At 44.2% G+C, this 25176-nt stretch overlaps 1 protein-coding gene across 1 annotated transcript in view; it reads right to left on the reverse strand.

Moving 5' to 3' along the window:
• The window catches only part of LOC119975672 (deleted in malignant brain tumors 1 protein-like), a 238242-nt gene that overhangs the window by 154311 nt on the left and 58755 nt on the right, over positions 1-25176 (reverse strand). The window contains 3 exon segments of the mRNA XM_038815454.1: positions 12665-12733; positions 16356-16411; positions 17966-18072. Of these exon segments, the coding sequence (XP_038671382.1) occupies positions 12665-12733; positions 16356-16411; positions 17966-18072 (232 nt within the window).

Below are 25176 nucleotides of genomic sequence, written 5' to 3' on the forward strand. Positions count from 1 at the left end.
TCTGGAAAGAGTATAAAGGGATAAACTGCTCATACTCGTGAAATGATCGAGTAAAAGAAGACACAGCTGCTGCAAAATAATGAGGAAAATACCGTGGGCGGACGCATGAAAGGTTGCTCGCCTCCTGGAAGCTCGAATTTCGGCGCATTCAGCCCAAAGCAGCCTGCTAAAAACGGGAGAAAACCCGTTCAGCATCACAAAGACAATACATGCCAAGCAGCAGCATGGCAGCAAGGCAGTAAGAATCTTGAGAGAAGGACAAAGGCCATAATAAGCAAACGAGGCGACGAGGCCTCCACCACACCTAATCGGGAAGGGTCGCCAGACCACACACAGGGCTCTTCCCTGTGAACGTATGGAGCGAGCTCCTGAGACAGGAACTCTAGCAGCTCAAGGATGCGATTAAAATAGAGATTAAAGCAATGGTAAATGTGGCGGTAGTGGAGGCACTAGGCACCCTGCATGACGCACTGGAAAAGGCAGAAGTGCACCTGGAGACTCAGGAAGTGATTATCCTTGAACTAGAGAAGGTCTCGATCAACCAGAGCGATCGGATCTCCGCAGTGGTGACCTAAATGGCAGCATTGGTGGCAACGCAAGCGATACTAACGGGGAAGGTCGAGGAGCACAAAAATCGGTCGCGCTGGTAGAACATCAGCATTGTTCGGCAAACTGAGGGATCCGTGAGCAGGAACCCCATGTAATATGTGGCCCAAATGGCACTCAAACTGGTGGGAAGGGGAAGCTTCCCCAAGCCTCCAGAAATGGACAGAGCCTCATTGTCACTCGGGCCAAACCCAAGGCCAGCGAACAGCCGCGGCTATCATTGCGAAGCTGCACCTGCACCAAGATGGGGAAAGGATCTTAAATTGAGCGGGACAGACAGGACCTGGAACTGGATTGGCCACTTGATTCTGATGTATCGGGACATTAGGGAAGACGTGGGTAAGCGCCGGGCAGAATTTAACAATGCCAAGATGGCACTTTATATAAACAATGTGCAGTTTGGAATGCTGTATCCGGCCAAATTCTGAGCAATGTCCAAGGCAGAGAATATTAATTCACGCAGTTTGGTTCATCCACAAATGAATGCTGAGAAAATAACAATGTAACCAGAATTGAAGCGGATACCCCAGCTTATGGAGACACTGACAGACTATTTGCGTGGGACTACACCGTCTAATTTTTAATTCTGCAATAATGTCTCAGAAACGAGGGGCGAGAGCATCAGGGTGCAGGAGAGCGAGAGGAGGGAGAAGTGGGAACGGACAGGAAACGGTCAGGAGTTGGCATATGTTGATCCTGGGGGCGACCAACACAGAGGCGCGTAAGCTAGCATGAGGAAATATGAGTGCTGACTGGGGGTGGGGTGGGGTGGGGGGGGGGGGGGGGGGTGGGGAGAGGGGGGGGGGGGGGGAGGGGGAGGAGGGCGTGGCACATGTCGCGTCGGCGATCGGATGCCGGCGAAAGGAGGGAGAACACTAGAGATAGGGAGTTAATAGGGGGAAAGCAAAGGTGATAAGGCTTGAGCTGGAAACTCACAGGCATGAAGGAGGTGGAAGTGGGCGGGGGGGGCAGACTCGGGGGGATAGCAGAGGGACAAGGGGTTGAAGGACGCTGGGCTGTCTATGACAGATCCCACATGGCAGCAATGAACACAAAGACACCGCAGCAGCTACTTTGGAGGTCCCCAAAACAGAAGGAAATTCCGGAGTACAGGGGATCATCCACATGGCGGGCACATAGATGGTGGTTACCTCTCTCGGTCCCTTGTAAAAGGGAAATACTGGAGCACAGGGACCGAGCCCATGGTGAGTACGGTGACCACTGCCACCTTGGATGCCCCCTAACAAAGGTAACAACAGAGTGAAGGGACGCATCCACAAGGTATGTTCAGTTGATCCCATAAGAAGGGAGGTGGGGGGGGGGGGGGTGCAGAAACCCTCCATCAGACTAGTTATCAGGAACGTCAGGGAACCAAATGGCCCAATGAAAAAAATCGAGGGTTTTTCCCCTTCTAAAAGTAGGAAAGGCGACATAGTCTTCCTCCAAGAGCCCCACCAAAGGTAGAATGACCGACTTCAGATAACAGGATGCTGTGTGGGACAAACTTACCAACCATGCGGCGGTAAAAGGGCAAGGAGTTGGCCAATGTTGCTCAATAGGTCGACAGCATTTACAGTGACTAGGATGGTTACGGAACGAGGCAGAAAGTGGTGTACTGGAAGTGGCACCAGTGATCCTTGTTAATGTGAACGCTCCAACTGGGATCAGGTGGAATTAATGACAAAGACCATGGAACTGATGGGGGCAGTGGACTCATGGAGATTTGCACGCTAAAGGGAGAAGGAGATCTCCCTTGAATAGATGCACACGGTAGATACATAGGGTCGACACCAGGATTGAATTCTTTATAGTGTGACAAGCATTGTTTCCAAGTGAAGTATGTGTGGTGCACTCCAAAATCATAATCTCCGTCCATGCTTCACACTACATGGATGTGTGATTAGGGGTGGGCTGGGCCCATTATCTCATAGGAGGCTGGACACGGCCCAACCTGCCAATAAGGCATTCAGCGAATGGATATTGCAAGAGATATTCTAACAACCAGAATGGGGAAATCACACCTACCAATTTCTGGGAGGTGCTGAAGGCAGTGAGGGGCGAAATCATTGCAGACAAGGCGTGCAGCGATAGGAAGGAAATGGTGGCTCAGCAGCATGTAGTTGACTGCATGTTGGGGTTTACATAGATTTACATAGAATTTATAGTGCAGAGGGAGGCCATTCGCCCCATCGAGTCTGCACCGGCTCTTGGAAAGAGAATCCTACCCCCTACCCAAGGTCAACACCTCCACCCTATCCCCATAACTCCATAACCCCACCCAACACTAAGGGCAGTTTTGGAAACTAAGGGCAATTTATCATGACCAATCCACCTAACCCGCACATCTTTGGACTGTGGGAGGAAACCGGAGCACCCGGAGGAAACCCACGCACACACGGGGAGGATGTGCAGACTCCGCACAGACAGTGACCCAAGCCGGAATCGAACCTGGTACCCTGGAGCTGTGAAGCGATTGTGCTATCCACAATGCTACCGTGCTGCCCTGAAGCAGCGGAACCTGACAGCCCTGATTGTAGAGCTGCTGGCGGACAGGAAGAATCTACAAATCGACTTGGACCTGCTCTCGACGAGAAGAGCAGTGCATTAGCTTCCACAGATATTAGGGACCTGTTATGAACATGGAGTCAAACCCAATTTCCTGCTGGCTCAGCAGCTGAGAAAGCATGCAGCCACGAGGAAAATAGTGGACATTACACACAACAGCAGGAAGCTAATCGTTGCATCTGAAAAGATAAACGAGACCTTTGAGACCTTTCACCGAGGGCTGTAAACCTCAGAGCCCCAGAGGTGGACTCAGAGATGAAGCAGATTCTCGATGTACTGGACATGGTAGTTGTGGGGGAAAATATGATGCGGGGCCTGCAAGCACCATTAAAACTGAGAGAGTCCGTGGTGAGTACGAACTCCATGCAGGCGGGGAAGGAGTCGGGCCAGGTAGAAATATTGCGGACATCTGAAAAAGAATTTGGGACAGAACTGGCCCCGCATCAGCATGAGATATTCGCCAGCTCGCTGTTCAGGGACTCCTTTCCGCCAAGAGTTGCACAAGCCTCAATATCGCTGATACTCAGGAAGGACAAAGGCCCAACTGAGTGTGGATCCTACAAACTGAACTCGCTACTCAAAGTAGATGCAAATATCCTGGGAAAGCCCTGGCAAAGTGGCTGGGAGTGGCAAAGTGGTAATGGAAGACCAGACGAGCTTTGTCAAGGGCAGGCAGTTAATATTGAACACCAGGCGCCTGCTGAACGTGATAATGACTCCATTCAGGGAGAGACCACCAGAAGTGATGATGTTCCTTCTCACAGAAAAGGCTTTCGACAGAGTCGAGTGGCAGTATACACATAGAGGTTCTGGACAGTTTGCACTTGGGCCAGGGTTCACGTCCCAGGGGAAATTATTGTAGATTGTTCCTGTGGCAAGAGAATGGATGAACTCAAAATATGTCCAGCTGTACAGAGGCAAGATAGGGATGCCCGGTACCCCTGCTGTTGATGCCTCTGGCAATCGAGACTCCAGGAATAGCACTCAGAATGCTGTAGGGCAGAAGAGGTATCCAGAGGAGGGAGACAAGGTTTATAGAGTTTAACTGTACGCAGATGACCTGCTCTGCTACATACCGAACGCTGAAGGCAGCATGGAAGGGATCATTAAGCTCCGAAAGGAAATTCGAGCCTTCGTGGACTTCAATCTCTACCTCAACAAAAACAAAATCTCCCCAGTGAATCAGCAAGGAGGAGGGACAGAACAAGAGGGGTTCCCATTCAAGCAAGCCAAAAGCAACTCATGCTATCTGAGGATCCAAATAGCCCACAACTGGACATGGATTCACAAATGTAACCTGACGAGTCTGGTAGAGAATGTCAAAAGGACCTGCAAATGTGGGACACACTCCCACTCTCGCTGGCATGGATAGTGCAGACGATAAAAATGAAACGATAAATGTAAATCGCTTATTGTCACAATTAGGTTTCAAATGAAGTTACTGTGAAAAGCCCCTAGTCACCACATTTCGGCGCCTGTTCGGGGAGGCTGGTACGGGAATTGAACCGTGCTGCTGGCCTGCCTTGGTCTGATTTAAAAGCCTGCCATTTGGCCCTGAGCTAAACCAGCCCCTCGAACATTGATCTACATCCCCATGGCCTTCTTCAACACAGTAGAGAAACTAATCATGGCACTTGCCTGGGGGCAGGGGTGGGCAGTGAAAAAGTGCACTACAAAGAAGAAGAAGCATGGGAGGCCTGGTCCTCCCATATCTACATTTCTACCACTGGGTGGCCATTGCAGAAAGTGTGAGGGAAAGAATTAAGGAACCAAGAGAGGAATGGGTGAGGATGGAGGGGTGATGCCGAATAAGGTCCTCCCTCCGAGCCCTAGCCACAATTGCACGCCCATCTCTTCCGAACAAGTATGCAAGAGGCCCAGTAGCGGTATCTACGCTCCAAACGTGGTGTGAGATGAGACAGCACGTCAAGCAAACCAAACTGAACACAATGGCACACATCTGTGACAAACACAGGTTTACACCTGCAACAATGAACGTAACCTTCAGAAGGTGAAGATAGGATAAGGGGACACTGACGATTAGAGGCATGACATGGAGATGCCGGCGTTGGACTGGTGTGAGCACTGTAAGAAGTCTTGCAACACCAGGTTAAAGTCCAACAGGTTTGTTTAGAATCACTATCTTTCCGAACACAGCTCCTTGCTCGAGCGAATGAAGAGGTAGGTTGCAGAAACATATATAGACAAAGTCAAAGATGCAAGACGATAATTTCAATGCGAGTCTTTGCAGGTATTTAAGTATTTACAGGTCCAGACGGAGCAACTGGAGAGAGGGATAATCACAGGTTAAAGAGGTGTAAATTGTCTCAAGCCCGGACAGTTAGTAGGATTTCGCAAGCTCAGACCAGATAGTGGGGGGTGAATGTAGTACAACATGAATCCAAGCTCCCTATTGAGGCCGTACACATGTTTGCGGAACTTGGCGATAAGTTTCTGCTCGGCGATACTGCGTTGATGCGGGACTTGAGGGCCACCTTGGAGAACGCTTACCCGAAGGCCAGGGGCTGAATGCCCTTGACTGCTGAAGAGTTCCCCGACTGGAAGTAAAAATTCCTGCCTGGCAATTGTCGCGCGATGTCCGTTCATCCTTTGTTGCAGTGTCTGCATAGTATCACCAATGTACCACACTTAGGGACATCCTTTCCTGCAGCGTATGAGGGAGACAACTTTTGTCGAGTCGCAAGAGTATGTACCATGTACCTGGTGGATGGTGTTCACACGTGGAATGGTGGTACCCATGTCGATGATTTGGCACATCTTGTAGAGATTGCCATGGCACGGTTGTGTGGTGTCGAGGTCGCTGTTCTGAAGGCTAGGTAGTTTGCTGGAAACAATGGTCTGTTTAAGGTTGCACGGTTGTTTGAAGGCCAGTAGTGGGGGTGTGGAGATGACCTTGGCAAGATGTTCATCTTCATCGGTGACCTGTTGAACACTGAGAAGAAGATGTCATCGTTTCTCTGCTCCGGATAAGTACTGGGTGACGAAGGTACTCTGTCGGTTGTATCGCATATTTGTCTTCTGAAGAGGTTGGTGTGTTTCTTTGCTGTGGTATGCTGGAACTGTCGATCGATTAGTGGAGCACCATATCCCATTCGTACGAGGGCATCTTTCAGCGTCCGCAGATGTCCATTACGCTTCCCCTCGTATGAGCAGATCCTGTGTATACGGACCGCTTGTCTATAGGGGATGGCTTCTTCAATGTGTTCAGGGTGGATGCTGGAAAACTGGAGTATCGTGACGTTATCCATGGGCTTGTGGTAAAGTGAAGTGCTGAGGTCACCGTCATTGATGGAGATGAGTGCGTCCAAGAATGCAACCGATTCTGGAGAGTAGTCCATGGTGAGTCTGATGGTTGGATGGAACTTATTGATATCATCGTGTAGTTGTTTCAGTGATTCTTTGCCATGGATCGAAAGGAAAAAAATATAATTGATGTATCTCGTTTATAACGTTGGTTCAAGGTCCTATGCGGTGAGGAGGTCTTGTTCAAACTTGTGCATGATATTGGCAAATTGACATGAGAATTTAGTCCCCATGGCTGTTCCATGTATCTGGATGACGAACTTGTTGTCACAGCTGAAGACGTTGTGGACCTCTGAAGACTTACTTACCTGCAAAGTATCGCATTCGAAGTATAGTCTTGCACCTTTGACTTTGTGTATGTATATGTTTCTGGAATCCACCTCTTCAATCACCCGAGGAAGGAGTTGTGCTCCGAAAGCTAATGGTTCGAAACAAACCGTTTTGGACTGTAATCTGGTGTGGCTAGAGTCACCTATGTACACATACAACATAATTGAGACCCTGGAGGACCTTACAGTTTGGCTCAAACTACCAAAAGGAAATTAACTGAGACACATGCAGGTCAACAACTTCCTCTATATGGAAACAACGACATACCCCCAGATACCAGGACATTTGCTACTTGTAGAACTGTTGGACATGGGCGAATTAGGAATGGGGAACTGTGGGAACCTGTATCAGCGACTGTTGGAGGAGTTATGCAACATCCTGGATGAGACAATGGAGAAATGGGAGGAAGAACTCGCAATAGAAGTGGGGGAGGGGATACTTAGATTTAAGAACTACACAGGGCTCACCCCACTTGGCATATGCAGAGCTAAGCCGAGTGCAGTTAAGCTGTTGCACAAATGACACCAAACCAGCACTCGAATGAGCAGATTTTTCCGGAGATGGAGGACACATGTGAAAGTTGCCAAGTTCTGCTCCTGCCGCAGACCTGTCCGGTCCTGCACAAACTTCTTTGAGGCAATATCCAAGGTTCTGGGAGTGATGATGAAGCCATGCCTAAAGGTGGTGGTTTATGGGGTCTCAGACCAGCCTTAGCTTTTTATGGGATGGTGGCCAACGCCCTTGACTTTGCTTCTCTAATCGCTCACCGAAGATTCCTGATCAGCTGGCGATTGGCAACACCATGAAAAGCTGCAGACAAGCTGTCCGATCTGCCGAAATTCCCCCAAATGCAGAAGATAAAATTTGCCATCCGGGGTGAGAAGAGGGCTTCTACTCGACGTGGCAGCCGTTCACTATTTTTTCCTATGGCCTATTCGTAGTCAGCAACCAGTGAAGCAAAGGTTTGAGGGCGGGAGAGGGGGGGGGGGGAGGGAACAGACGAGCCAGGGGACATAAAGGAAAAGAAAGGGGAGTGAAGGAGACTGGGGGGAAGAAGGGGGGTAAAGGCCCACAAAAGGGAATGCGAGGGGCAACAGACAAAGGCGCAGAAGGCGGGCCCGAGGGCATGCGGAAAATCCGAATCACCAGCAGAAATGCGCTTGGGCCACATTGGGGAGTACTGTTGAGGCAGACTGACTAATGGGGAATAGGGTCACAGAGGGAGGGGAGAAAAGAACATGCAAATATACGCAATGATCGTTTATTGCTTCCCTCTTTTTTTTCTCACTTTGGTTTTCCTCTTTTTATTTTTTTCCCGGATTGCTTTTGCTTTGCGTTAAGTGCGCTTATGCAACTTGTAATTTAACGTATGAACTGAAGTATGCAACATCAAATGTGATAACTAATACATTTTTTTTTCGAAAGCAATAAGGAATAAACAATCAGGAAACACGTTTTTATGCACCGAGTCATTCGGGCATGGAATGCACTGTCTGTGAGTGTGATGGAAACAGGTTTATGAGAATAATTCAAAACGGAATCAGACTGTTATTTGAAAAGGAAGAATGTCCATGATTACGTGGAAGAGGTGGGAGAGTGAAATGTACCAGTTGACCATTTCAAGAGGCGTTCATATACAATGGGGCAATTGTATATGCAAGGTTTCCAGGCATGGGAGCGCAACAATCAGCGGTATTCAGGGGGGACAAAATAAAAGAGAAAGAAGATGGGATATCGTTGTTAGGAAGGGAGAAAACCAATGCATTAGTGAGGGAGTATATTTTTTCGGAAAAGCGGAATCTGTATGTGTGGAGATAAGAAACGTGAAGGGGCAGGAAATGTTGACTATAGGCCTCCCAAAAGTGGTGGAGATGTAAGGGAAGTTTTCAAGTAATAAATCAGTGATGCATGCAACCATTGTAAAACTGGAAACATGGATGACTTTAATTAACATAGTGTTTGGACCAACCAAACTAGCAATGGTATAGTGGAGGAACAGTTACTGGAGTGTGCATGGGATGATTTTTAAAGCCAATGCGTTGAGGAGCCAATCAGAGAACAGGGCATTTCAGACGGGTACTGTGTAATGAGAAGTGATGAATTAATAATCATATTGTGTGGAGCCTTTGGGGAAGAGCGACCATAATGTCAGAATTCTTTATTAATTTGGAGAGTGAAGTAATTGAATCTGAAATGGAATGGCGTGGAGGTGTGGGCAGGGTTGGGTGCGCTTTCCAAGGGCCGTTGCAGACTCGATGGGCCGACTGGCCTCATTCTGCACTGTAAATTCTATGATTCTATGATTCTATGAAATTGGAGTCCTCAATCTACATAACCGAAACTATGGGGGTATGAGGTTAAGATAGATTGAGGGACTATATTCAAGGGGTTGATGGCAGATACACAATGTTTCATATTTAATGAATATGTGCAAAAGATACAATTACCCCTTCCTGCCTTGCTTAAAAATGAAAGAAGAAATGTGACTCAACCATGACTTACAACATAAATTACGGATAATATAAAATACAAAGAAGGGCAAAAAATTGCCAGAAATAGCAGCAAGCCGGAGCATAGGGATCACTTTAGAATTCAGCAAAAGAGTGCAAAGAATTTGATGGAGGGGTAAAATAGAGCATAACAGTTAATTGCAGGGAAGATTAAACTGACCATAAAGGATTTTATAAATATTTGAAGACAGAATCATAAAATCATAGAATTTACTGTACAGAAGGAGGTCATTCTGCTATTCGAATCTGCACCGGTCCTTGGAAAGAGCACGCTACTTAAACCAATGCCTCCACCCTATCCACGTCACCCAATAACCCCACCTAACCTGAGGGGCAATTCTGCATGGCCAATCCACCTAAACTGTACATCTTTGGACTCTGGGAGGAAACCGGAGTATCCGGAGGAAACCGACGCAGACACGGGACGAATGTGCAAACTCCACACAGACAGTCACCCGAGGCTGGAATTGAATCTGGCACCCTGGAGCGGTGAGGCAGCAGTGTTGACCACCGTGTCACCGAAATATGAGTAAAGACTCCCTGAGATTCAGACGGGGACCAAAGAAATAGCAGAGTAGGTGAACACATACTTTTCTTCTGTCTTCTCAAAAGAGGGTACAAATAACCTCCCATAAATGTATCGGAGCCTAGAAATTTGGGAAAGGGCAGAATTTAAGGAAATTAGCATGCGTAAGGAAATAGTACCCAGGAAATGAATGTGGTTAAAGGCTGACAATTCACCAGGACCTAATAAATTCCATTAAAGGGTCGCCCTACTGATTGCAATGGTGGGCATCGTCCACAATTCCATAGGTTCTGGAGCAGTTCCTACAGATTTGAGGATGGCATCTGTATCCCCATTATTTAATAGGATGGGAGAAAGAAAGGGAGAATTGCTGCCAGGTTAGCCCAGCATCAGGTATGGGGACGTTGCTAGAATCGATTATAAAAGATGGGATGACAGCACATTTGGAAAGCAGTAACGGGATTGGAAAATATCAGCATGGGTCCATGAATGCAAACATTGCATTCCAAATCTACTGGAGTTGTTTGAGGTTATGGCTAGTAGAATCAATAAGTGAGAATGAGTGGATGTGGTGCGTCTGTTTTGAGAAGGTTCCTCATGAGAGGTTATTGGGCAAATTTGAACCATAAGGGATCGGGAATGATGCAATTTCACGGATCGACAATTTTTAAAAATGAATTTAGATTACCCAATTATTTTTTCCAATTATGGGGCAATTTAGTGTGGCCAATCCACCTACTCTGCATATTTTTGGGTTGTGGGAGGCGAAACCCACGCAGACACGGAGAAAATGTGCAAACTGCACACGGACAGTGGCCCATAGCAGTGATCGAACCTGGGATCACGAATTGGGTGACGTACAGGAAACAGAGAGGGGGAATAAATGGATCTTCTTCTGAGTGGCAGTCAGTGACCATTGAGTATGCAGGGATCAGTGCTTGAGTACTGTTGTTCACAATGTTATTTTTATTGGTTCCTGGGACATGGGCATCAGAGGCTGTACAACACTTATTGCCCATCGCTCATTGCCGTGAGGGGCAGTTAAGAGTCAACCTCATTGCTGTGGGTCTGGAGTCACAGGTAAGTCAGACCAGTTCAGGATGGCACATTTCGGGGCAGCACGGTGGCGCAGTCGGTTAGCCCTGCAGCCTCATGGTGCCGAGGTTTCAGGTTCGATCCCAGCTCTGGGTCACTGGCCGTGTGGAGTTTGCACATTCTCCCCCTGTTTGCGTGGGTTTCGCCTCCACAGCACACTGATGTGTGGGCTAAGTGGATTGGTCACCCTTAATTGGAAGAAATGAATTGGGTACACTAAATTTATATTTAATAAAAAGGATGGCAGATTTCTTTCCCAAAAGGTCATCAGTGACCCATATGGCATTTTACGACAATCGATTCATGGTCATCATTAAACTTTAAATTCCAGATTTTCATTGAATTCAAATTTCACCTTCTGCAGCGATGGAGCTTGAACCTAGGTCCACAGAGCATTTCCCTGGGTCTCAGGATTGCTAGTCCAGCCACACCACCACTCCGCCACCACCTACCCTCGACATATATCAATGACCTTGATGAGTGAACCAAAGGTAACATGTCCAAATGTATTCATTTTTTTTTTTTATAAATGTTTTTATTCAGTTTTCGACCAAATGTATTCATGACACTAACCGAAGGGATGCAAAGAGGCTTCAGAATGATTTCGACAATTTGTCTGACTGTGCAAACATATGGCAGTTGGACTACCATATGTCGGTAATCCAGTGCCATGGCTCTCTGACGAAGATTTTGGAAGTACACCTCCAGGTGCACCTTTGTACTTTGTTCTCTGAGAGCATCTTGTCGTTCCCACCATGATCGTTGACACTTATTCCACTGCACACTGTACATGACCAAGGATTACATTATCAAAGAGTCACAGAATGCTTACAGTGCAGATGGAGACCATCGGGCCCATTGTGCCGTCATAGACCCTCTGAAAGAGCTGTCCACCCAGGCCCGCTCCACCGCCCTATCTCTCTACTCGACCTAACCTTTAGAAACTAACGGGAACTCTGGCATGGCCAATCCAGTCTCGAAGCACTGAATTACGTACTCGTGCTCCTAATTTACATTGCCTGAGCTAAACTGCGTAGTCCAGTACTGATCAGTGCGCCAGATTGACTGTCATCATTATGTACCCGTGCTATGACCACGCCCAAAGATGTGCAGGTTGGATGGATTGGACATGCCAAATTTCCCCATAGATACTCCAAATGTTAGGTGGAGTTACCGGGATGCAGGGGAATGGAGTGCCTCTGGGTTGTCTGGTCTTCCTGAGGGTCGTTGCAGACCCGACAGGCCGAATGGCCTTCTTCCGATAACCCTTGGTAATGCATAGTGTGCAGTGCATTAAATATCCATGATCATGATGGGCACGTCAAGCTGCTCCAGAAATGCACCTCCAAAGGTGCTCTCCAGAGAGCCATGGAACTGGAGCACCTGCTTCCGACACCTACTGGAATGTAGGGGAAGTATAGTTTTCAAGAGGCTAAGAAAAGAGCCATGGTCCTCACTATTATTAACAAAAACATCATTGTATATTCAAGTTTAAGCTAAGTTAGGACCAGCGTGTGCAAATGTCCAGAGTGGATGGCTGTCTTGTAGTCTCAGAGTAGAATCCCAGAAAATCAACATTGTATCTGTTCAGAGAGCAAGCTGCATGATCTAGATATTTTAAGGATCTTTTTTAAATGACTGGAAGGGGTCATTTTATTCCGATATTTCATATTTTAGTTATTTAGTTCTAAAGGTAGAATTTGCTTACCTTTCTCATTCACTACTTCAACTGCAGCATGTTGAACGGAAGGTTGCAAAGATGTTCCAAATGTTGCAACTAAAATACAAAAAGTGGATGTTATCAATTCTAAAAGCGTAAAGAATTTGGACAGTGGAAATAAATAATTAAAAGAGAACTCAGCATTTCAAAAAAACCTTTGTTTATTTTTATGCTATTAATTCAAACGCTCCATCAATATTTGTTTCACAGACGCAGTAGAACCGTAGAAATATGGTTCTCTTCTTGAAGGAGGCTTTTCAGCTAATTATATCTACGTTAGATCTTAAAAAATGGTTTCCAATTTGTCCTCGCCTCACGCCACCGCATATCTGACAACTTTGCATCATAATAGCAGTGGAAACTGTGAGGCACGTGATAAGTAACGAAAAGGTGCCACGAAGAGCCTGGCATTGGTAGTTAAATGAATTGCACCCTGAGGACTGGAAACCCATGTAATTTCAGGGGCGGAATAAATAACGGTGAATACAAGACGTTCCCTGCAGATCCCCACTCAGCTCTTTAAAACACTTCAGAGGAACAGCCACAATTTTACTTTCAGTAACCATCCTTGGGAATTTAATCCCTCGTCTGTGCCAATAAAGTCTCGTTCCCAATCTTAGCAATTTTGTGCATGTTGGCCACTGCACTCTGAGTTTGTTTTCACATAATCCAATTAAACAATTAAAATTAAAATTGAAGCTTTCTGAGAATAAACCAATAATATTCCAAAGGGTATATCCGGCAGGACTTTGTGATAGTATGTCGACGGTGCTTTCTTAAATTAAGAGTACCCAATATTTTTTTTCCAATTAAGGGGCAATTTAGTATGGCCAATCCACCTAACCTGCATATCTTTGGGTTGTGGGAGAGAAACTCACGGAGACATGTGGAGAATGTGCAAAGTCCACACAGAAAGTGACCGTGGGCCGAGATTCGAACCCGGGTCCTCAGCGCTAACCAGTGCTAACCACAGCGCCACATGCCGCCTTCTCTTTCAAATTGCAATTCTGTAATTTAGTATTACCCTCATAAACTGTGCTCATGGTTTAGATTGTTTCCATCTAGCTTATTTCATTTCCCACTGCATCAGTTAAAGGACAATGATATCAATCCCGTGATTCTATCACCGCTGTTGCGCACAATAACCCAGGCTGGATTTACCGAGTGGAGCACGAAGAAAAAGTGAATTTTGATTTTGCGGTTTGTGGAATTATCTTGAAATTTTCACAGATTTTGCCATGCAGTCAGGGCAAAAATTCACTTCAACGGTCGGGTGTGACTGGTGTTAGTGAATCCGGTGGAGATTTAATATCACTTTCAATTTTCTTATTAATCAAAGCCGAGCCGACTGTGAGCCAAGTAAGAAAAACATATTGATTGTTGTCGCTTAACGATTGAATTGTGTGAACATCTGTCTTCGAATGAACATATCAGTGAATAGTACACTATTCTAACAACTCGCTGTTATACCTGAGAATACATGATCTGGCTAAGCGTTGATCTGCTCCAGTGGTGGAGCTGCCTTTCTGAGAGCCGAGTGAAGGTGCTGCTGTCTCACTGACGGGCAAGAAAATTCTAACATGAAGCAGCTCTCGGTCAGATCTGGCTGAAAGCATTGCTGTTGCATTCATTTGGGCTGAATCCCATTATGTTAAATATTCTACTTTCCACCTCTGCCAGTACCTACATTGTGAGCCGGCTGCGAGTTATAGTAATAAATATTGGTGGGTTCTCGGAAAGGAACCGACGATTAGCAAAACTACAGCATTGCTTCTGCGAAGCGAACTTAAAGGTCACGCTCATGAGCGTAACGACAAAAAATGACATGGAGCTGCGCAACAAGATATTTCAGAAGCCGTCACATATGTTTAATCAAAGATAAAGGTTCTAAGCAGCATATTGAAGGAGGAGGTGGACATAATAAGATATCAGCAGATAGAGAATAGGAATCCATCCCATGTGGAGTAATATTTTCCTCAGGTGACGGATTGGGAACATCACTCCATTCTTCCCGATTTATATTCCAATTTCACTGACCAGTGACTGTGGACCAGCCATTTATCCGAGTCGCTAAATTGAAATTAACTGCCACAGTACCTGGATTATTCGTGTTGGGTGCAAAAAAAAACTATTTGATAATTTGTAAAAGATATACTGCTGCCATTGAGAAAGAACGTGTGCTATGTAATGAGTGTGAACGTAATGAATCTGAAGCCCGTGTTGCGTCCTCTCAAATATTGTGTTCTATATTCAGATGTTCTATGGACCACAGACCTGATATCACCTACTTTAGGCTACTTCACTGTCCAAATTCGTCTACCTTTCCCGCTTTCTTACAACACTGGCCTCGGTGCTGTCCGACACCCCCCCCCCCTCCCAAAGCTGCGCCCTCACTGTCATTCATCATCAATTTAATTAACATTTGGACAAATTGAAGATTAGGCGTAAAATATTAACAACTGGACAAAATATAGCAGCCAAGCATATTATCACTGAAATAGGACGTCGCTAGGATATCAATCAATTAGTTCAAGCGACGGTTGAGTCCTGCCGGCCTGTTACGTTTGTTGCAATATGTTTGCGAGAGAGATTGCATGATTCCTTTCAGTACATTAGGCACATGGTGAACTTCTGAAATACTAGTTTACTGCGGCTGTCACGTTGTGTTGGCTTAACCGTCACCACTGAACCCTGGTGTCGGAATGATGACACTCAATGAGAAACATCTGGCAGCAATTTTCAGGCGGCAAAGCGCTGAAATATCCCCAAACGTGTCGTGCGAATTATTGATTCAAATTACTGAAATTATCTGACGCTTCATTTTTTGGATTGAAAAAGAAATGAGCGAGAACTGAACTCTTCTCCTTAGTCTATCATCCATCTGGTTCTAATTCCTTATGTTTTAAAATTTCGTGTCTGTTAGTGATAATGGAGATTAATGAAAGTTAAATTATACTTCCAAACTGGGATCTCATCCAAACCGCAAATTTGAAACGAGAAATATGCTGAAATGTTCCAAATAAGTATTTTGACTGATATTAATCGCTGTTATCTCTGAGGATTTACAATATTAAATTAAGGATTCAGACCCAAATCGTGGAATCACAGTCACAAAACAGTGGATTACACTCTTTGAACTTGTTCCTTCGAATATAAATTAATTCTATTCATCAAAAAACATCAACCCAAATCAAAACCTCGTGATACATGATTAGCGTCTTCCTATAGGTAGTGGGTGAGTTTGTAATTACTAAATACAATCAGTTAACTTTTGACCACCTCATGCAACTGAACGTAAGTCCATCGAAACTTATGTTTGTATAATTCATGGATGCCATACAATTAAACCAGATATCTCGCTAATTCCAACGCAGTGGAAGAATTTCTGGAAATATTTTTCATGATCTGTGCACAGAATAAGAACCGGCCAGAGACTCATATTGAAGAATCATTTATTGTTAAATTGCGATTGGCATTTCCCTATCCAGATTTTCCTGGGCAATTCAGAACGGAGACTGTGCAAATGATTCCCATTAACACCAAGTACCTTTTGGACCGAATGAAAATAATCAACAAGGGGCATAATTTAAACTATGCCAATGGGTTCTGTGCGACTGATTAGAATGTACCAACATATTTCGAGATAATGCACTCTTTCCAGAAATGGAGATCACCTTACCCATTGAAACTTGCAGACTCAGCATCAATATCACCAAGGACTTCATTTCTCGGCGACTATTATAGAGAACAGAAGAAGTGTCTGATCAATGGTTCAGTGGACAAGCTGTAGCTCAGTTCGGTAAGAATGACATGTGACGGTGATAAAGCAGAAGTTCTCTTTTTTCAGCGGAAAGGGTTTCTTAAATTCAGGCCAGTCAATGATTTCTGCCTCTTTTTTCACTGACGCAGAACTGGAATCGATACATCAAGAACCAGCATTACGACCAAATTAGGCAAAGCAGCTGTAAAGTAGTTGGGGTGGGAGGGGCTATATGACTTCGAGATTGCCGATAGATTTCTAAACAGACTTTAAACGCAGAAATTGTCAGGGGAGTGAATTTGATAATGCTCAATTTTATAAAAAGCCTGCAATACCCATAATCTAGAGAAAACGACGAAAGATTAAACCAGTCCATCGATTCAGTGATGGATCTCGTTGCACAGCGAGAAGAATGCAGACAATCACTCTGAGGATCTATAATGTGCTCCAGTCCATTGTCCTATGAGGTAAAATAAAACATTATATGGGTGCATGGATGGATGAATGGACGGACGGATCTTCAAATCAAATCCCACATTAACAGTTTCAGCATTTGGTTTTTATTGAAGAACAGGGAGCAGCAAACGGGATCTTGATGCTCTCAAGTTGCGTGCGATGTCTATTGGTCCAGTAATAACCTTTGAGGAAGAAAATCTGTTCACCACGTTGGCTTACATCTGAATCAGTACTCCCATATGAATTGATGTGGGATCAATTCAAGGCACCTGACTATGACCAGTGGTTCTTGGAAATTGTTGCCGGCATATATTAGGCACAAGGAATGATTTGCCACGGGTCCTGATATATTTCAGATCAGCAGGTGACAGGTGCATTCAGGATGTCGCTGGACAGGGTGCTCGTGGAAGCCATTTGAATTCCCGGTTCCATCATCGCTGGCAGTACCCCATACATACAACTTGGAAGGAATTGGCTCACTGCAAACATCTCAACGGGAGTTAGAAATGGACAATGAATGCTGGCCGGGAAGCAATATAAAAATGAGCAAAAAAAATTAAATTAGGAGGAGCAATTGAACGAGTAGAGTGTGTCGGTGCAAGTGGAGATGGGATAATTAGTGATCCGGGGGTGGATCACCGACGGGAAAGAGGGCCGTGGGTTTCATGTGGAGCTGAAAGAAGTGCGCCTGCAATCCGAGCCTCCATAATCAGTGAAGTATGAATTTCAAACTCAGCTTGTTATTTGCAGCCGGCAGTCGACACTTTAATAACCGAATAAACCACAGTTGCAGCTGCTTTTGATGAATACTCCCAACTGTATGCATCCAAATGGCTAAATTTGGTCTCAAGCCGGCGTTATTTCGATGCGTGTGTGAAATGTTTCCAGTGCAATATCCCTTTCAGGTGCTAAAGGCAAAGGGATTCTGATTGCTATAGCCATTTGAGAGTTGCTTAATTAATATATGCACCCGCAAAAGGCTTGTCATCTTGAACGTCTTTGCATTTTTTATTGTCTGTACCACAGGCTGCCTCCTGGAATTCTAGGTCCCGTACTTTCTCTATCAGCAGTACCTCACAGCCGGAATAGCCGCTTTAAATGGTTTATCTTCACCCATCGCTGCATGTTTCTTGTTCTGTCTTCTTACTTTTCCAGAGCCATTCTCAATGCTTAAGCACTTCTGTAAATTTATCTCGGAAAGTATCATGCAGAAGCCAATCACTGACCGTTGTCAGGCTGAGCACTGTCTATGACAAATCAAATGATTACTAGTTAACACATCGATCTCCCTCCTGGAATGCTTCTTAATTTAAACTTTGTGCCGAGAAGTCTGGCTTGCCCTCGACAAAAAACAAAACCTGGCAACACGTGAAATGGCAGGCAGGCTATTTCAACTTTGACTCTCCTGCTTAAAGCCACATCCCGATTACGGGAAGGTCCAAAACAACAAAATAACACTACAAAATGGGAACAAAGTAAATAGACAGGACGCATTTTCCACCTGGGAAGTCCAATAATTTTCTGTACGAATTTAGCTGCTATGGTGTTGCCCGCGGATCTCCTCATTTTCATTCTCAACTGACTGAAGTAAGGATGTGCTGGACTTGGACAGGGTCCAGAGGAGGTTCACAAGAATGATCCCTGGAGTTAAGAATTTGTCCTATGAGGAACGGTTGAGGACTCTGGGTCTGTACTCGTTGGAGTTCAGAAGGATGAGGGGAGGGGGAGGGGGGGGGGGTAGTATTGAAACTTACAGAATACTGCGTGGCCTCGATAGAGTGGACGTGGAGAGAATGTTTCCACTTGTAGGAAAAACTAGAAGCACAGGATATCATCTCAGACTAAAGGGACGACCCTTTAAAACAGAGATCAAGAGGAATTTCTTCAACCAGAGTGTGGTGAATCTGTGGAATTCTTTGCCGCAGTAGGCTGTGGAGGCCATATGACTGAGTGTCTTTAAGACAGAGATAGATAGGTTTTTGATCAATATGGGGATCAGGGGATATGGGGAGAAGAGAGGATAATGGGGATGAGAAAAATATCAGCCATGATTGAATGGTGGAGCAGACTCGATGGGCAAGTGGCCTAATACTGCTCATATGTATCATGGTCTTATGGTCTGATTCCATCGGGCGCCTGGCACTCATCACGATTTGTGACTGAATTGTGATTCTCCGCACAATCAAGTAACACAAACCTGGCTTTCTTGGATGGACAATCGCACCCCATGATTTCTCGGAATCCCCAGGGTCCAGAAATTTCAATATTCTGCAATCACAAAAACTCACATGTTCTGGCATCTTTATTTGTAATTGCTTCATTATTAATTATTATATAATTATCAAACACAGTAGAAAATAAAATAAAAAGAAAATGCACGTGAAAATAAACAAACAAACAAACCCAAACAAATTCAAACATGTCTTTTAATAAATTCTATAATTTTCCAGTTTACTAATGTCAAGCTCACAGGTCTGTAATTATCCATTTTCTGTCGTCCTCCTTCTTTTAATAGTGGGACTACATTTGCTACTTTGCAATCTGTAAAGATGGGTAATAAATGTTGGCCTAACCAACGACTCCCACATCCGACTGATGTACTTATTTGTTTACTGATGTGAATATATTCCATTTCCTTGTTTAGATTTATCTGCTGAAACTGCAATATTTTTAGGATGTTGTTTGTATTTTCTTTTGTGAAAACACACACAAATTATTAGTTCCGTTTTCATGCCATGTTGTTACCCCCATTACCCCCCCCCCCCATTATATTTATTGTGCCCCCGCTTGTAATGGAGAGCCTGTGCTTTTCCTAATTTCATCCTTTTTACATACCTTTTGAACCTTTTGCACTGCATTATATATGTTTCTCACCTGCTCACTCAACTTTCATATTTCCATTTCTTAATTGTTTCCTTGGATCCCTTTGCAAAATTCCAAAATGCGCCCAATCCTTCGCCTTACCATTATTTTGGCCTATAAAAGTGTCTAAGACAATTGTTGATTTCAATCGTTAGCTACGGTTGGACTACTTCTGTTGGCGCGTTTCTGAGCAATAAAATCACGTTTCTTTGTTATAAACTAGCTTTTAGTCCATTAAATGATAGCCATGCACTTGTATTGAGCAAATGTTACTTGACACATTTGCTCAACAGATGTGCGGGTTAGGTGGATTGGCCAAGCTAAATTGCCGTTAGTGTCCAAAAACGTTAAGTGCGGGTTACTGGGTGACAGGGATAGGGTAGGTCCATGAACTTCAGTATGGTGATCTTTGTAACGGCCGGTGCAGACTCGATGGGCCGAGGTCTATGACACTTGTCCGCCTTAGTCAGTATATTTTCCTGGTCTTTCTACTTTTAAATGCGGGCATCTTCCGTATCTGAGGAATCGGTAATGGTTCTGAATATTGCACAATCGTCAGATAACATCCAAACTTCTGAACTTATAATGGAAGAACGGTGAAGAATAATATTGCCCAAAATACACCTGTGCAATTTCATTGTTCCTGGCTCTAAGCGGCATAATGGAATTTTGAAACGGGTTTATGATACAAGTTTAATTATGTATTTTATTTGGAAAAACCCTGTGCATCGATAAAGAATAAATCATCTCATGGTCCTATATAATGCTTCTTACTTTTACCACATTGCCTGCTATTCCAGTGACCATTCAACATTATCTCATTAATTTATAATGTCAATATCCGTGCTGGTGCATTGTTGTTATTTTCCACCCTTAACGACAATATATTTATTTGTAATTTGTTCCCCAAATTCAAAACTGCCCTAGAATTTTTTAAAAGAAGTGTTATAGTATACTAGTCATGTACTGACATTTAAATAAGCAACTGAAGGCAGATATTACCAATGAACATTTCTGAATTGGTTAAGGTTTGGAACATATTATACGTCCTGAGTTGCTATATTGAATATTTGCAAAGCTAAATCCTTATTACAGTCGCCAGACATATGCATTATCTTGTCTCCTCCTCAATGTAACCTTGTTTAAATTATATAATGAAAAATACGTAAAATGCAGCTTCCTTAAAATAATGTTAATGCCATTCTTCCTCAATAGTTTTGATTTATTTTCTGATCAGATTTGATTTAGTTCTCATTAATTATGTAATCTCACCTCGAGATTTATACTTGCTCCATTGGTTTCCCATTTTACGAACTAAAATTACATTTATAAATGTGTTGTTCACTCAGTGTAGTTCTATGACAACCATTGCCCTGATTCTGTACTAACCACTATTGAAACGTTGATGTATAAACTGATATTTTCCTTACACGTGACTTCTTTTCCTGGATACATCAGAAATTGAAAACAATCTCTCAGAGATATTGGAGATCCATTTGTTTCAAGAGCAAATTATTAACAAAAATATCTCCCTTCACAGAATTAAGTTTATTGACAATCTAACGTGCTTAATAACAGCATGTAAAGAACAAAGAACAAAGAAATGTACAGCATAGAAACAGGCCCTTTGTCCCTCCAAGTCTACGCCAACACATGTGCATGTTAAAATGCATTGCGTACTACAGTGTGCAATTGGAATTAGTCCGTTCAGTCCGGAGGATCACACCATTCTTCGGTTCACTCAAAAATCTATGTTATAACACTACATTCATTATGTCACAAAGCCACAGTTCGCCTAATTGGCAGTGAAGTAACATGAACCTTTCACGCAATTTAGTATTCACCGATCGAGGTAAGCACGTGCTATAGCCAGAATGAGAAAACGTAGAGGTGTGTATGACTAAAGCTTTCTAAAGCAATTGGCCAAAGCTTGGGGATCATGGCTGGCAAAATAACACCAATCTAAAGCCAAAGCTGAACTATACATGTTATGGTCTTCAATTAGCTGGCTGACACCAAAGAATATGCAGACTTTGATACTGCGTGCACACCAAATTATTTATTGTTTATTTCAACAAATTGCTCATAGGCGCTTTTAACAACTGATCAATCGGTAGAATGCAACTTAGTCCAAAGCAATGTAAACCCGTAATTAATAAGTGCAGTATAATGTAAAACTTGTGGTGATTACTCAATTAATAGTACTTCGCACTGCTCCATTAAAAATCAGTGGACATTTTTTAAAAATCTTAATTTTGTCTTCTGAATTAAGCATCACATAAAATAATTGAACCTAAAAAGGAAACGGTATCCACATGATTAAAGTTCACAGTAAAGATTTTAAAAAAAAAGTAGTTTTCAGTGAATCTCTGTAAATCTGCAGCATGGCCAATTGATTTAATATTAACATTGTTATTCTTAATTTTTATTCAGCCCACTCTCAGTCAGCGCAGTGGGCTAAACAGCTGGCTTGTAATGCAGAGCAGGCCAACAGCGTGGATCCAATTCCCTCCCTGGCCTCCCGAACAGGAGCCGGAATGTGGCGACTGGGGCCTTTTCACAGTAACTTCGTTGAAGCGCTCTTCTGATAATATGCTATTATTATTACACGGTGGAGTTTAGAAGGATCAGGGAAAACTTATTGAAACTTACAAGATAGTGCGAGGCCCGGATAAAGTGCACGTGGAGAGGATGTTTCCACTTGTAGGAAAAATTAGAACCAGAGGACACAATCTCAGATGAAAGGGACAATCCTTTAAAACAGAGATGAGGAGGAATGTCTTCAGCCAGAGGGTGGTGAATCTGTGGAACTTGTAGCCGCAGAAGGCTGTGGAGGTCAAATCACTGAGTGACTTTAAGACGGAGGTATATAGGTTTCTGATCAATAAAGGGATCAGGGGCTATGGGGAGAAGGCAGGAGAAAGGGGATGAAAAAATTATCAGCCATGATTGAATGCCAGAGCAGGCCCGATGAGCTAAGTGGCCTAATTATGCTCCTATGTCTTATGGGCTATGGTCTAAGGTTTCCCCCTGTTAACTGTTTTTATTTTTGATTCAGTCTCCCCTTTTCCATAACTGTTGTATTCCTGGCGATGCTGTGGTCACTTTTCTCAAAACGCACTCCCAGTTAAAAAATGCTCCAACCCAAAACTCCATTTTCTGGATTCTTCATTCAGTATTCCTTCTTTCACCTGGAAACACGCTGAACAAAAATATTCTCCAGTCCACTGTACAGGAATTCCACTTCCTCCTTGTCCTTTACCCTGTTAATTTACAAGCCGAAATTAGGATAATATTATGTGCACCATTGCGACTAACCTGTAACTCCTGCACATTTAGTCCAGTTGCGGACAATTTAGCACCCCACCTCATTCCCATTATATGGTGGCCTTTTGTAGCGTAATAATCCCTTTTGTATTGCTGAGTTTTAAGAAATTAGATTCTTCTTTCATCCCTCAATTAAAGTACCTCCGTCATGTGATCGATTGTTTTATTAATAATAAACTTAATTGTCACAAGTAGGCTTACATTAACACTGCAATGCAGTTACTGCAAAACGTCCCTAGTTGCCGCATTCAGGCACATGATCGGATACACAGGGGAAGAATTAAGCATGTCCAAATTAGCTAACAGCTTGTCTTTCGGAACTTCTGGGAGGAAACTGGAGCATCTGGAGGAAACCCACCCAGACACAGGGTGAACGTGCAGACTCTGCACAGACAATGATCCAAGGCAGCAATCGAACCTGCAAAGCTGGAGCTGTAAAACGACTGTGCTACCGTGCCGCACACTCAATAACTTAATACTTCAACAATTATCTCCTGTTCACTTGCATGTTACTTTCCTGAATGGCACAAGACCATAAGACATAGGAGCAGAGATAGGCCCATCGTGAATACTCAGCCATTCAATCATGGCTGATATGCTTCCCACCCCCATTTTTCTGCCATTTCCCCATTACCCTTGATCCACTTTTCAATCAGGAACCAATTTATCTGAAAGACACTCAGTGACTTGGCCTCCACAGCCTTTTGCGGCAATGAGTCCCAATGATTCACAAACCTCTGGCTGAAGAAATACCTCCTCATCTCATCTCGTCCCTTCCACCTGAGGCTGTGGCCTCGGGTTCCAGTTTCTCCTACTGGTAGAAATATCCTCTCCACTTCACTCTATCTCGGCCTCTCAGTATCGGCAGCACAGTAGCACAAGTGGCTACCACTGTGCCTTCACGGCGCCACGGTCCCACGTTCGATTTCCCACTGGTCACTGTCTGTGTGGAATCTGCACGTTCTCGCCGTGTCTGTAGGTTTCCTCTGAGTGCTCTGGTTTCTCTCCCACAGTCCAAAGATGTGCAGGTTAGTTGGATTGGTCATGAAAAATTGCCCTTCTGACCAAAAAGGTTGGGAGGGGTTATTGGGTTACGGGGATAGGGTGAAAGTGAGGGATTAAGTGGGTCGGTGCAGACTCTGTGGGCCGAATGGCCACCTTCTGCACTGTACGTTCTATTTTTATGTTCTATTCTATAAGTTTCAATGACATCCCCCTTGAGCTTTCTAAACTCCATCGAGTAAAGACACAGAGTGCTCAACAGCTCCTCATTGGACAAGTCCTCCAGTCGGTAGATCATTATTTTGAACCTACCGTGGACCCTCTCCAAGGCTACCACATCCTTCCTCAGATTGGGGATCCCAAACTGCTCAGAATAGTCCAAATGTGATCTGATCAGAGATGGTAGAATTGCAGATAGCGATGAAGATGTCAGAGGTTACAACAGGATAGAGATTGGTTGGAGACTTGGTCGGGAGATGGCAGATGGAGTTGTATCCGGACAAATGTGACGCAATGCACTTTGGAAGATCTAATGCATGTGGGAAATACTCAGTAAATGGCAGAACCCTCAAGAAAGATAGAGGGTTCTGGGTGTTCAGGTGCACAGGTACTGAAAATGGCAACGCAGTTTGAGAAGGTAGTCAAGAAGACATACAGCATGCTTACCTTAATCGGCAGGGGCATTGAGTAGCAAAATGGCAAGTCATGCTGCAGCTGCACAGAACCTTAGTTAAGTCAGATTTAGAATATTGTGTTCAATTCTAGTCGTAACACAACCAGCAGGATATGGAGGCTTTGGAAAGAGTACAGAGAGGATTTACCAGGGTGTTGCCTGGTATGGAGGCAATTAGCAATATGGAGAGTTTGAATAAACTTGCTTTATTCTCGCAGGAATACCGGAGGTTGAGGGTCAACCTGACGTACGTCTACAACATTATGAGAGGCACGGACAGAGTGGAAAGTCAGAAGTTTTTTTCCAGGGTGGAAGTGTCAATTACAAAGATTTGAGGTGCGTGGGGAAAAGTTCAGAGGAGATGTGCGAGAGAGGATTTTTACACAGAGGATACTGGGTGTCAGGAACTCGCTGCCAGCG

This window comes from Scyliorhinus canicula, chromosome 13, assembly GCF_902713615.1.
Source record: "Scyliorhinus canicula chromosome 13, sScyCan1.1, whole genome shotgun sequence".
Classification (NCBI taxonomy): Eukaryota; Metazoa; Chordata; class Chondrichthyes; order Carcharhiniformes; family Scyliorhinidae; genus Scyliorhinus; species Scyliorhinus canicula.